The 14,366-nt window shown below is 38.0% G+C and overlaps 1 protein-coding gene across 2 annotated transcripts; it reads left to right on the top strand.

Moving 5' to 3' along the window:
* Window positions 1-6,527: 6,527 nt before the first annotated feature.
* Window positions 6,528-11,550, top strand: LOC110881921 (activating signal cointegrator 1 complex subunit 2). 2 transcript variants are annotated; one of them, XM_022130054.2, is made up of 8 exons: window positions 6,528-7,012; window positions 7,754-7,913; window positions 8,004-8,065; window positions 8,929-9,023; window positions 9,151-9,264; window positions 9,344-9,409; window positions 9,490-9,587; window positions 9,685-11,550. In XM_022130054.2, the coding sequence occupies exons 1-8, from the start codon at window positions 6,679-6,681 to the stop codon at window positions 11,324-11,326; spliced, it is 2,571 nt and encodes an 856-aa protein (XP_021985746.1). In that variant the 5' UTR covers window positions 6,528-6,678; the 3' UTR covers window positions 11,327-11,550. The 2 variants fall into 2 exon arrangements, with proteins under 2 accessions (XP_021985746.1, XP_021985749.1); XM_022130057.2 differs by lacking the exon at window positions 6,528-7,012 and having other exon boundaries at window positions 7,840-7,913; window positions 8,940-9,023.
* The last annotated feature ends 2,816 nt before the right edge of the window (window positions 11,551-14,366 follow it).

The raw sequence follows: 14,366 nt of genomic DNA, 5'->3' as shown, positions 1-14,366 counted from the left end.
TGGTACTTTTGGGATGTTAAACTAGTTAGTAGTTAACTACTAAGTTGACACTATAAAAACTCCTAGTTCATATCCTTTAATGAATTGAAGTATTTTGGTTCTAAAAAAATGTGTAAATTATATTAAAGTCCCAATTATATATGACGGGTGTTACAGTCCGGGTTTTAGTAATCAGTTTAGCTGGTCCGGGTTTTGCTTTGTTTTGTTCCGAGTTTTAGCAGTTTCAGTTCACAGTTTGGTGAGTAGTTCAGGGTTCATACCATCTCCGGTTATTAGTCGCAGTTCTGGGGTCTGGGATTTAATAGCTCACTGAGAACTATTGGATTTAATAGTATGTTTGCTTCTATTAGTATTCCTTAGATATCATATCTAATGCATGTGTTTCGTTTCTGTTTTGATTTCCAACAGATATGGCAGATCCACCTCGTCCTGTTTGAAAATTTCATCGTCATCACAATCAGTTTGCATTGATAAACGAAAACGTTCGTGGTGGGGCCGAATATTCTAATATTATGCGTTTTCTTCGAAATTCAAGAATTTGTTTCGCGATTTCAGAAAATATTCACCAAGTACAAGAGTATATTGAAGATTTTTGGCGTACGGCTCAGATTGTTGATAATTCTATCGAAGCTACTATTCATGGAAGCCCTATTGTTATCACAGAAGCCGTTATTCGTGCGGCTTTGTGGTTTGGTGACTTAGATTATGGAAACACGTGTTATGTAAAGCAAATTCGTGAACGTGGGGCTAGATCTTTCGATTACGTGGGTTGTTTTACCAGGAAGGAGATCGCCAAAGGATTGATTCTTGGGCAGTGGAGATATTTTTTTCATGTAATGATGCAGTGTTTAGCTCCACGAAAATCGGGAATGGATGGCATGGCTAATGATCTTCTTTCTGCAATGATTGGGTTAACTTACAACCAGCCATACAATTTCTCACTGATGATTTTCCAAGCTTTCAAACATCAAATTGGTCTGAAAGAAAATGATAAGCGATTGATAATTCTGTATCCTCGTTTTCTTTCGCTTATTATTCGACACTTGTTGCCAAATCTTCAGTTCGATATAAATCTACCTGCGCACGCTCAAGCGCCCATGCATACTCGTATTTTCACTGATTGTACCAAGGTTAATGTGTCAAAGAAGACTGATGTTCGTCCTGTTACGACTCCTTTGCTTGGTGCAATTGTTTAGGAGAACTACAATCCGGAAAATGATCCAATTTGGTTGAACAATCGGAATGGTGTTGCTCAAATCTTTAGTGGAGGAAAGAAGGCTGTTGAGGCTAATGTTCACGAACCCGTGCTTGTTCAACCTCAGGTTGATCTGGAACTTGAACCCATTGAAGAACCAGTTATTGATGAACCAATTGTTGATGCTTCTGTTCAGGAAAATGTTTTTGTTCATACTCCAGTTTCTACGTCTTCGGCAACGGGAGTTGCTGTAGAAACTGATGAGGTGATCCTAGAGCTTGATGCGGCTCTGGAAGCGGGTCCGTCTTCCCGTGCAGTTGATAAAGGGAAGCAACCTATCGAAGAAGTTTCTATGGATGAGTCTGTTAATGATATGCTAACTAAAAAGCAATACCTCCTGTTAGTTCTAAAGAACCTTCAAAATCGTATCACACCTTCTGAAAGGGAAAAACTTGATTTATTTCGAGCAAAGGTTGCTTCTTTCGGTCCCTCTTCCGACTGGAGTATATGCTTAGCGAGTTGGAATGATAGAGCGAACGATTTGGATTCAATCGCTTTTAGTTCTTCTTCTGATGATGAGGATGAAGACCGTCATCGTCCTGATACTAATAATGTTCGTGTGTCAGCTCCTCTCAAGACGTATAAGCGACGACGGGTTATTGTTTCGAATATTCAGTCTTCGAGTCCGATATTTGCTTCAGTTGTGGTTACATCAAGCACTGCTCCATCAGATTCCAGAGGTCTCCTAAATTCGGAGTTATCTATCGCTCTTCCGTCACTGTCTTCTTCACTTCCGTTCACTTCCTTTGTGGAAGCTACCAACATGACTACTTCTGTTCATCCGTTAACGCCGATGATGTCTTCTCAGATTCCTACAGTACCGCTTTTTGGGTGGTTATCTTCTCCAATGGGTACGGGCAATTTGTTTGCCTTATCAGGAAGTTCTTCCTTGCCACCGCGGCCTAGTGTTTTCATCGGTATGCGAGCGCCAAAGACACGGAAAGTCCGTCCGAAGGTTGCTTTCGGTCCAAGTCCGCCAGTGCGATCGAAGAAAGGATCTCAGAGACCTCCAGCTTTATCATCTTCAGGTCCTAAGTCATCCGGTGCACAACCGTCTGGTTCTAGACCTGCTGCTCCTAGACCTTCGACAGCTTCTGCCTCCAGACCGTCAAGTTCTGGTCAAAAGCAAAATTTTCAAGAGTTTGTTCGTGGCAAATTTCAGGATGCTACTAAGGTCATGGTACGACATAAGGATCAGATCGCGAAGCAGCAGAAAGAAATTGATTACTTGAAGAAAAAGGATGTGGTTCGAGATCAGCAGATGACGCAGTTTTTTCGTCTAACCAAAGACCAAAGTATTCAGTTGGGAAAGTTCATAACGCAAGATGCCTCGACTTCAGCCCGACAGGAGACTTTGGCTAGGGCAACGGATCGGCTTCTCGGTATTGTGACGGATCTCGTGTCACTCCTTGCTGCCCAGGGGGAGAATTCGGATTTTCAGATTCAGGCTCAATGTAAGATAGATGAGCTAAAGAAAATCAGAGATGATCTCGACAAGGACAAGGATCCCGACGCAGCGATGCAGGGGAGCAGTCAAGGAGCGCACGTGCTCCTGAAGCTGCAACCTCGGCTCAAGTTGAGGGGGAGTCCTCGGGTTCAGCCGCAGGGGGAGATAAAGGTCCTGTAGATGCTGATACATGTGCCTTATCTGATTCTGAATTGGATCCTGCTGTTGATTTGGTTTTAGGAGATGGTGAAGTGGTTGAGGAACTGGTTGAAGACTGGCGAACTGATGACGAACTAGCTGGTAAGTTCGAGTTCATTGAGACTACGCAAGGGAAAAGGATCGAGTACGAGTCCCTACCGGTTAACATTGATGATACTAGAAGCTTTGTGTTTGGAAGTGAAATGCCTGAAGAAATCTATAATCCTATTCGAGTTCCCGAGGAAGTTAGTTTGGCAGCTCGCAAATGGTTTAAACCTCTTCCCGACGAAACTCAAAGGAAGAGGTATATGAACACAAAAGGTGAGTATTCGGGTCAGATTCGAAGTTGGGATTTTGATGAACAACACAGCTTGGTGATGATCAAAAAGACCGATGGGGTACTGTATTTCAGGCCATGGGCCAAGTTCCTTCAGACTCTTCCAGCTCGTGATCTCCATCACATTCCTCATCTCGTTGCTGAGAGTCGGGCAAGTAAATGGAAGACTTTCAAGCCAGCAGTTGGTCGGGGAGTTAAGTACTTCAATAAGTTTACCGGCAAGGAAGAATGGAAGATGGTCTATCCTCCAGCGAGATGCCTCCGTAAAATCCCTATGCGCAAATTTGATCTCGATAAATTTGACAGCTTAGGTTATTGGTATCTCGATGGCAAGACTGGGGAAGCGGTGATTACCAAGAAGAAAGTGACTGATAAGATTGCAAAAATTCTGGATCCGATTTGGCTTGTCAACCTAAGGGAAGCACATCTGAAAAAGCTTCGAAGCCTGCCTCTGAGATACCTTAAAGAAGATCGTGAGCTAGCTGATCAGTTCATCAAGGTAGTTCATTCTGTGTGAAGAACAAGGTATGGGCAGGAAGCGATTACTCGAAGCAAGGATGAAGATTTCAAGACCACATGAAGACCATGCACTGATCAAGGGGGAGTTTGTTAATGCACTTTGGGTGATAAGTGCATGCCTTCCAATTGTTAGGGTCTTTATTGTACATGTCTTGAAACTTAGTCCAAGGTTTATCCTTGGACAATTTGTCCAAGTTTATGTCTAGACTTTTGTTAGGGGTTGTGTTTAGGCAAAAGTCAGGGTTTTTGTGTAGATTGTTTTGTCCGGGCTTCTAGTATGTCATGGAGTCCGTGGTTTGTCTTGTATGGGCTTTGGGCCCTTGTCTCCAGACAATGTGTTGTCCGGAGTTTGTCTTGTATATATACCTTTATGTGGAATAGACAAGACGACAATTCTTTGTGAAATTCTGTGCACCTTTCTAACCCTAATTATTGTGTGTGTGTTTTGTCTGGCGACTACTGTGTGTGACGTCATCCATCTTTCTCATCAAGAATACTCTGTGTATTCTTGATTTCTCTCACAGATCTTTGCATTCTAGTGTTTCATCTACAGTGGTTGATCATCAGGTGGATTCCGCACACCTGTTGGTTGCATTAGCTGAGTGAGATCTTGGATTAGAGGCCTTACAAAGAACGCCCACACCGTGTGGTCTTAGGAAGCGCAAGAGCCCCATCACACGCATCCTTCAGGCTACTCTCTCTCTCTCCCTCTCTCTCTCTCTCTCTCTCTCTCTCTCTCTCTCTTTCAATTCAATTATATCAAAAAAAAATACCGAAAAGAGGATGAATGGTAAGAAGTGGTTATAACATAGGTTGAATGGTGGGGGTGAAGCTGAAATATAGGAGGAGATGGTGATGTGGGGATGAGGTAGCACTAAATGATGAAAGATGGGGGATGTTCGGATGGTATTGTAAGATTAAATATACTATTATTGTAATATTTAATCTTGTAGTCATATAATCATGTATATTATATAGATTAAAATATAGTATAACCTATTATATAATTACTTGGTAATTGTTGATGCACCATATTACCCTAATTAACTAATTAGGTTTTCTCTTGAGTGTATATATATGGAGATAACAAGAGAGCTAAAAGGTTAGACAATAATCATAACATCATAATCATCAAAATCGTCTCTACCATCTCTCTCTCCAAACCGAATTCCCCTGATTCGGTTATCACCATCATAACTTTACACCCTAAGGAGGAACCAAATCATCCTGACAAGTATGTCAAACTCAATGGTTGCATCTCTGACTAGATTCTCTGCTGGCATGTCTGCTATCACAGGTGTTTCTTTATGTTTTCCATTATGCTTAAAACAGAACTGATCAACAGGTATAACACATAGGCTTATTAGTTAAGGTTGAAGAACTTATTTAGGTTATTATTGATATTTGCTTATGAACAAAGGGAAATTTAAATTAGCTTTGATACGAGTTAGGAGGTATATAGTGCATACTCATCAACATGATTTTCTTCTGACTTCGACAAACGAAAGGGTCAACAATGTAGTGCTCCCTTTACAGGGTTTAAGGTTGCCAAAGTTCAGAGCCCATAAAGCTAACTTTTTGGTCTACACAGTTGGTAGAAACAACACCATTAATGGTAATTAACTGATTGATCAGTTCGGGTGCTCTTTAGAAATTGAGCAATTAGTATGAACCGAGCCATCGATAGGGATTGAGAGATTAGTAGGTCTGAGCAATGAATACGAACTAATATTCATGCCTACGCCAAACATTAGTAGCAACTTAGTTGCTATCTAAAGAAACCAATCATTGGTAGTAACTAAATTAGTATCAAAATAAGACAATCGACTATCGGTAATCAATTATGAGAATTAACTGTAAATTAGGACACTATTTTATGAAGCATTAAGTTCTTTAAAAAAAATTTTATCAGACCTAACTCTAACTGCCATAAGTTTGAGGATTTCAATTCTTTAATCGGCAAAAATACATAAAATCCATGATATGTTAACAAAAATGCAATATTATATTTTATTACTATAAATAAGCAACAAATTTAGGCATAAGTTTAACAAAAAACAATATTATATTTTATTTTATTACTATAAATAAGCAACAAATTTAGTAATAAAAAGTTGTACACGAAGCATTGGGTGCATTTAAAAAAAAATGATTTTCCACTTTAAACCTATAGGTTTTCATCTTTTACATTAAACCCTATTGATTTTTCAATTTAACCTTTACATTTTCTATTTTCAACTTTGTTCCTTCATACTTTTCACCTTTTGCAAGTTTTTTCGTTTTACGTTTCGTTCTAAATTTTGCGAGTTAACACCCCGCAACGTGTGTGTGTGGTTCAACGTTTTTTCGTTCATTTTTCCCGTTTGACAGACCCATCGCAACGCGTCTGTTTTTCCATGTTTGACAGGTTCGTCACAATGTGGCGGTCCTAGATCGACTTTGTTATTCTTTTCTATGTTTTACGTTTCGGTTTAATTTATTTGCATTAACACGTCGCAACAGACGTGCATGGTTCAGCGATTTTACTTCTGTTTTTCGTTCGGTGTTGTTTTTTTCCTTTTTTTTATTTATTTTGTTTTTATGAGATTTTCCGTTGTTGGTGGTCGCGAGCAGTGGTGTGGCATTAGTGTTATTTGGTATGGGATGCAACATGCTTTTGTGGGCAAACGTTCTTACATTGTCTATTTTTTTTCTGTTTCACAGGTTCAACATAACATACGAATTCTAGATCGAGTTAGTTATAACTAAAGAGTTATTCTTAAAACTAATGTAGTGTCTCCTTTTTACCCAATTTCTTCGAACATTCATACACCGTCGAAATCGAGATTGGCCACCCATAATTCACATCTACGCTTCTTACGGAATCACCATCTTGATCCCCTAAAACCCTAACAAAATCACAGACCACCATCCATCTTCTCAATGTCAAACCATCAACGATACTCTAGCAAGAACAAAACCCACCAACAAAGATTCGTACCCAAATCGTCCCAACCCCTCAATCAAAACCCAAACCCCAATCCGACCCTTTCCGATTCTCTTCGAAAGCAACAATCTTTATCGTCTAGTAGACCCCAAAGTGGTGATGATGGTGGCAGTTTTGTAAATTACTTGCCGCAGGATGAAGCGGTTGCGGCGGGTTTAGGTGCTGAAGAAGGGGGTTTGGATCCGGTGGAGTCTCAGAGAGTTGTTGATTTGTTGAATAGAGAGTGTTCTAGATTGCTCAAGCTTAATGCTAAAGATTTTTGGAAACAAGGTTATTTAACTTCTTGATTTTGTTGTTGTTGGTTACTTGTGCATTGGTTTGATTGTTATAATAATTTTTTTTTTTTTTTTTTTTTTTATGTTTGGTTGTTATTGCATTGGTTGATCTTCGTTGGTTTTAGAACACATTTGATTTAGTTGTGTATGTTGCTTATGTGATTGACTAGCGGTAAATAACGACAAGCTACCAATATGCTATGTAGCGAGAGCAATGAAATAGCGCACGCTAGTTCATGTTTAGCGATATAAAAGAATATTTTAGAAATATATTTTCATGTATATTTTATCAAAATACGCTATTTTTACATGTGTATTTCATCTAAATACGCTTCTTCCTTCAAGCGTACAACAAAAAACTCTAATGGGCGTCGCTATTTATATTTATAAGAAGAATTAAAAAAATACAGAAAAAGTCGCTATTTGTCGCTAACGGCTAAACACGTTATAGCGCCTTATGGACGCATCGCTACATAGCGTGCTATAGCTGCTATTGACAACTATGTCATACAGGGTAAAGAGGTGGAAGGGGTACAAACAGTAAAGAAAATAGAAGGGGGTGGGGTACGTTTAGCACGACTTTTGACTAAGTGGATCAAAATGCGGTAATGGCCAGATAAAAATAAGGGATTGGTGTTTTGATAATATTGCATTGGTGTATCATGTTTTGTGCAAACACATTATCACCTTAAATCGTATCACTAATTTGGTGTTTTTCATTTTGTTTTGATTTCAGTGGCTAGTGATACTTCGCTTCATGCTTTTCTTGAAAGTTTCTTGAAGTATAGAAGTAGATGGTATGACTTTCCTTATCGTGGAGCCAAGGGAATAGTTGCAGGAGTGATTGTCGGTGAGCATGAGCTAAACCGACGCGTGTTTATGATTCTTTACCGCATGTATGTTTATTTATTTATTTTTGTTTTTGAGCTCAATCGTCATTTTGGTAGTATCATTTACTTCATGTTTGCGTAATGTTTTCTGTGAAGGTCTTCGAATCGGGATCCTGGTGCTAAGGCATCCGATAGTCTAAGTGCAAGAGATCATGCAGGTGTGTTTACCTTTTTACTCTTTTCCAATTTATAGTTCATAAATATTTGACTTGTCATTGTGACAACAACAATACCAAAGTATCAAAGTTATTAAAAGTTATGTAATTTGAACTGATACATGATATACATACAAGGTTATTAATATAACTCACAAGAAGTCCAAATATGCTTGGGAAATGATTTTGAAGGATTTGAGTTTTTTTTTCCCAAAAGGGTGTTATTCGAAAACTTATTTACCAAAATGGGTTGTTTAAAAAATATTTATTAAAATGGGTTGTTTTATAAAAAAAATAAAGGAAAATAGAAAAATCCCCCAACCATCCCATCGTCTTCTTCCTCGCTATTTTCCTTCTTCTTTTTTTTTTTTTATAAAACAGCCCATTTTGGTAAATATTTGTAAAACAACCCCTTTTGGTAAATAAGTTTTCAAATAACACCCTTTGGGGTTCCAACTTATTAAATTTTTACGGCATTTGATCTATGCAGTTAATATCGGTGAGTTATCGGTGGTATATCGGTTATATCGGTCCCTTAGTAAAATATCGGTGTCAAATATCGGTCAAAATATCGGTACCGATATTATCGGCGATATTGACTGATATAACCGATATATCACCGATATTTGACCGATATATCACTGAATTATTGGTGTTAAATTGCTATATATATAAATTCTGCATTATATTAAAATTACGGATATCCCACCGATATCTCACCGAGATAACCTATATTTCAAATATCGGTCCTTTATCGATATCCGATATTTTACCGCATTAACTGCATAGCATTTGATTATGAAAGCTATGCATTTATTGAGAGGTTAATATTTTATCACATCATTGTTTACTAGATATGCATGTAGTCATTTTGCAGGAAAAGAAGTTGCTCGACTTGCCTAAGTTGCTAGATATATGTGCCATATATGGTCATGAGAATGAAGACCTGACTCGATTAATTGTAAGTCGTCATTTTGGTTTGTTTATTTAGAAGAAGATGTTTTACCATCCTTTTTTATCTCAACAAATTTTATGTTCTAGTGTCGTTTAAATAATCTCTCACCTATATATTTAATTCTCTTTCTCAGGTTACGAACGCGATAAAGGCCCAGCCTTTGATCCACGACAGTTTTACCGCTGCTATTTCTCATTTTCTTAACATAGTTCATACCATGTATGAGCGCTGCACCACATCTTTAGAGGTATTTCATTTTTTTCTATAAACGTGCGTATCTTTCATCAATTACACATATTAAATAGCTTTATTTTTTTATCCGTTAGGTTCTATTTTCATCCCGTGAAGTCCAAGACAATAGTTTCACTCAACTTCAGACAGATTATCTTGAGGTCGCTTGACTATCTTTAACCGGAATCTCATTAACTTATAACCGATGCTATTGTATATTTTACATTTTCCTTGTTTGTAGATAATGGATTTTATAAACGATGCTATTGTATCAATGGACGCTTTAGTTACCGCTTACAATTACGCAGCGGTCTATTTTTCGTCCCCTGTTGAAACAAGGTAAACACTTTTCGCCAAGAATCATACAACCAATTGTGTTTTTGTTTTTGTTTTTATTTTTATTTTTATATATATTTTTATTTTATTTTTGTTGCAGTTACGGAAGTGATGAAATGGTGAAAATCTTTGCAAGACTGCATGATTCTTTATTGCCAGCTTTGCAGCAAGGGTTTCGAATAATATTTACCGCAGAAAAAGATAAACTAGCGGAAGTTGTCGTTAGTCTGAAGATGTTAGCATCTAGAATAGTTAAATTTAGTTGGAATTTACTGAATTTTAGTTACTTAAGTGAAGAAGTGTTTAACGAAAGCGCTTATTTTCCATCTTCGTCGAAGATATTCCCAGCGCAAGTGGAAGATCCGGTTATCCGTTCCGACATTCTGGTTCAGACGTTTCGGGAAATAAGCGAAGAATGTTCAACCGTTCACGAGGGTAAGAACGCAATGTCATTGCTACAAAGTGTTGAAAAGAGTTACCAGTTAATGAGCAGACTCGAGTTATTAAAGAATCAAGGGTGGATCTTGATGGATGATGAACAATTGCGGTTTCTTTCTGGAATTATATCGGTTGCTAATGGCGCGAATGTATTGCTTTTGCCGTCAAATAAAGTGGTTGAAATGGATGAAGATAATGCGATAACGGAATCGAAAATCAGTCAAGTGAAAGACTTGTTTCCTGATTACGGTAATGGATTCATTTCCGCTTGTCTTGACGTGTATAATGACAACCCTGAGGAAGTTATTCAGAGGATTCTAGAAGGAACTCTCGATAAGGATCTTCAATCTCTCAATACTTCTCTAGCGGTGCTGCCGCCCAAAACCGCCGCACCTCCGGTTGGCAAAAAAGATAAAGGAAAAGGGAAGTTAGTTGAACCCGAACTTGATTATGTACCGCCAAAGCCACGTATCGAGGGTCCATCTTCGACGTCATCGTCTTCGGTAGGAAGATTTGTACGGAAATCTACAGCGAACGTGCCCGATTCCGAAATTCTTAATTCGAAAGACGAAACATCAAAATCTTTTGCTCTTAAATCACTTCTTGAGTATGAAGATGAATACGATGATTCGTTTGATGATCTTGGTTTAAGCGTCGGTGATGCAGGACTTGACGATTTGAGTGAAAAGGTAACCTCTAATGAGGTTTCGGCTTCCGAAGCGTCTAAATGGGGGTCAAGACAAAGGCCGCAATTTTACGTGAAAGATGGTAAGAATTATAGTTATAAAGTATCGGGCTCAGTGGCGGCTGCGAATTACAACGAAGCGTCGATAGTGAATCAAGCACAGAAAGAACTGATTCACGGGCTCGGGCGTGGAGGTAATTTCCCATTAGGTGCGGCACAAAAGGTGATGGAAGTAAACGAAAGAAAATATGTTGGTGAACAGAACATGGACAAAAAAGACGTTAATGCCCCTGTGAAATCGAACAAAGGGCAGTACGATGAGCAAGGCGGACGTGGGAGAGGGAGAGGATGGGGTAGGGGCAATATTGGAAAAGAACAAAATGTGAGCGAGTCAAACGAAGGGGAGGGACGTGGGAGAGGGAGAGGATGGGGTAGGGGTAATATTGGAAAAGAACAAAATGTGACGGAGTCAAATGAAGGGGAGGATAGTAACGGGGGTATTGGTGAACGGGGTAGAGGTGGTAGAGGGAGAGGCGGGCGGAGAGGAGGTGGGAGGAGTAATAACTATAGGAAAGACCAAGCTATGAAAAAACACCTTTCTGGACTCGGCGGGTTTTGAGGGCATTCGTAAAACGTCGTTATTTATAGTTTTTTTTTTTTTTTTTGCTTGCGGTATATGAACGAGGAATGATAGCGGAAGATCATGGTCATTCGGATATGATCTAAGAGTCAAAATGTGGGTTCTTTAAATACTGTGACTTATGTTTCCTATAGTAAACCATCTTCAGTTCTATATTGTTGGATTCAAAGATTATAATACAGTTTGAAAGTTTTTGATGACAATGTCTACATTCTCACAAGTCAACAATGTTAGGTGCAAAAGTTACAAACACGTGAGTAATAGCTTTCTTTATGTGCATTATTTACATTCTGACTACTCTATAATGGTGTGGCCCTAGCCATAGGAAGGTATAAGTGGCTTACAATTTAAACATGTGATTCACATTTATAAAGATAACGCGTTTTTTTGGATTACAAGTAGATCAAAATATGTCAATCTTAATTGGGATAGATGGTGTGAGTTTAATATCAGTGATGTAATATTGTAACTTCGGGTTCCAGTTGCTGGCCCAGTTTTCTATTTTTTAATAGAAGGTTTGCCGTTAAAAAGAAGTGTGAATCACACTTTATGTCAAACTAGCTGAAGGCGCAAAGTAAATGTTTTTTATTGTAACTGAGTTAAAAGCTTTTAGTTGCAAGGACCCAAAAGTGTGTGCAACCATTGACTGTTTATAACTTTGTTATTAGGCTCATAAAACGGTCAGAATAATTTAGCTCCGGTTAGAACGGGTTGTTTACTTGTTTTAGTAAAAAGTATCAAATGATCAAACTTGCTTTGGGTTGTTTACTTGCTTGAGATTAGTTTAGAATTAATTTGGTTTCTAAGAAGTGAGTAAGCATTGTCATTCATAAAAAAATATAAAACTTATTGTGGTATGTAGGTAATCCAGCAACGAAAAGGTTGTACAAGTTGTTACCTTTCAGAAAAGACAGGATAATCAATTAAATGACTTGCTCATGTTCATGAAATGTTGTGAACTAATCGGTGGAGAGTTCGTATATGTTAATATATGATTTATTTAATAAACGGACGAATATAAACAATTTTTTTTCATTTAATTAAACAAATAAACATGAACACATGTTTTATTCGTTTATTTATGTTTGTTTACTTGCGTTCGTTTATGTATGTTCATTTAAATTTTAATAAAAACATAACTAATTATATTTACGTAAATATAAACATAAAAAGGACTTTCTAATTACCATATATATCAATATAACTAATGAGTAGGATACTCCAAATTCGGGAGTCAAAATGGATTTGGGAGTCAAAAGGAATTTGGGAGTAATAAAAAATTGGTTTTCCAATGAATATAGGGTATGGGGGTCATGGTTGGGTCATGATTTGTCACATAGGACCATTATTCATGCACTACACCACCCCCCTCATTAAATCATGGTGGTTCCCGTGGATTAAACCACGATAACCATGGCCCTCCCATTTGATGATTTTAGACAATAAATAAAAAAAAATAAAGGGGATAGTGGTTTGGATCATGACCACACCCTTAAGGTAATGGTTTTGGATAGTGGATTAGAGGTTGATGATATGGCACCTATGTGGAAGGTCATGGTGGTCACGAGGGTCACGACCACACCCTATAGTCTTATGGTAACTAATCACTTCTATATAGAAAAAAACTACTTTATGTTCATGTCCATTTATGTTTAGTCAATTGTGTTCATTTGTGTCCGTTTATGTTTGTTATTATGTTTGTTTATATCTGTAGGATCGTGAAACGACCAAACGAGTCGATCAGAAGAGTGCTCAGACAGAATCAGAGGTGGAATTCATTGATTCTGTCTTTGCTTAGCTTGAATTCACTATTAACTGTCTCGTTTATTGATCTGGAAGCAAATTACAGCACGTAGACACTTCGACGGAGCTTCGCCGTTGGAAAACAGAACTGAACTGACTAACTATGAGATTTCGCTTGAATGCCATATATATAGGCAATGTGATTCCGCTTGAACATGCTTCAAGCGGAATCAGCAACAATGCTTCAAGCGGAATCAGACATGTACATTTGGAGCGGAATTGGAAACTATTAGATTTCGCTTGAAAATGACCTAGTGTCATTTCAAGCGGAATCACCTCTAATTTCCACTTTCTCGTTTTACGTGCACTGATCTATCAGTTCTAACCTAAGACTCGAACTAAGATGAAGTTGACAGACAACTGCACCAACAGACTCCCCCTTGAATGTTGACGGAATCTTCAGTGAGAGTCTTCAACATGACGACTCTTCAGTCTTGAACGGTCTTCTTTCTTTCTTAGCATGTACCAGGATCTACTCTTTGACTCTAACCTCGTCAGACTCCCCCTTTCACTATGCTGGGATCGCTGTCTGGAATTAGCTATCACCTTGAGAACAATCCCTGGCTTTTTCTCTGATTAAGCTCTCCACAGGTTCTGAATTGCATCCTGGCTTTCCGTAGCAACAGGATCAGAAACCTTTCTATCACTTTCACACATCTCAAACACTCATAAACAATTTTTTTCATTTAAGAGCTTATCAAAAATTTGAAACATTCTAGATTCTGATTCAAATTAATGAATCATCTAAACATTATAAAAAATTTCAACTCAAACACTCTTTTCCAAACCATCAGTTCGTCATGTTTAGCCTTTGAATTTTGAAAATCAGCTCTTCATCATCAGTTGTCGAAAATCTTTTTGGATTTTTCAAAATATGTAAACTAAACAGAAATTTAAATGCATAAATGAAATATGCACAAACATTATTTTTGTGAGTTTGTGAAAGAGGATCATATCAGTTTTTGAGACACATCACTAGCACCGTTAAGCTTTAATCATTTTTAGTTCTAAACGATTTACATAGATTGACGATATTGTTGTCCACTTAAGCTCAAACTAAAAGCTTTCGAAAAGCTTACCGATACGTTAAGGTATATTAATTATTCACTAAGTTCTTATGGACCCCACAATCTCAGCATATCCCCTCATCATGCAATACACTGACTCAAGTAATGCCTTTAAACTTTGATCAACTGTGATTTGTGCGAAAATAACG

Source organism: Helianthus annuus, chromosome 5, assembly GCF_002127325.2.
Source record: "Helianthus annuus cultivar XRQ/B chromosome 5, HanXRQr2.0-SUNRISE, whole genome shotgun sequence".
In the NCBI taxonomy this organism is placed as follows: domain Eukaryota; kingdom Viridiplantae; phylum Streptophyta; class Magnoliopsida; order Asterales; family Asteraceae; genus Helianthus; species Helianthus annuus.
This window is presented reverse-complemented; position numbering and strand designations above follow the sequence as displayed.

Coding starts and splice junctions, on each gene's coding strand:
- LOC110881921 (XM_022130054.2), top strand. CDS start 6,679: ATGTCAAACCATCAACGATACTCTAGCAAGAACAAAACCCACCAACAA. Junction 7,013..7,753: donor TAAAGATTTTTGGAAACAAG/GTTATTTAACTT, acceptor TTTTGATTTCAG/TGGCTAGTGATACTTCGCTT. Junction 9,265..9,343: donor GCTGCACCACATCTTTAGAG/GTATTTCATTTT, acceptor TTTATCCGTTAG/GTTCTATTTTCATCCCGTGA.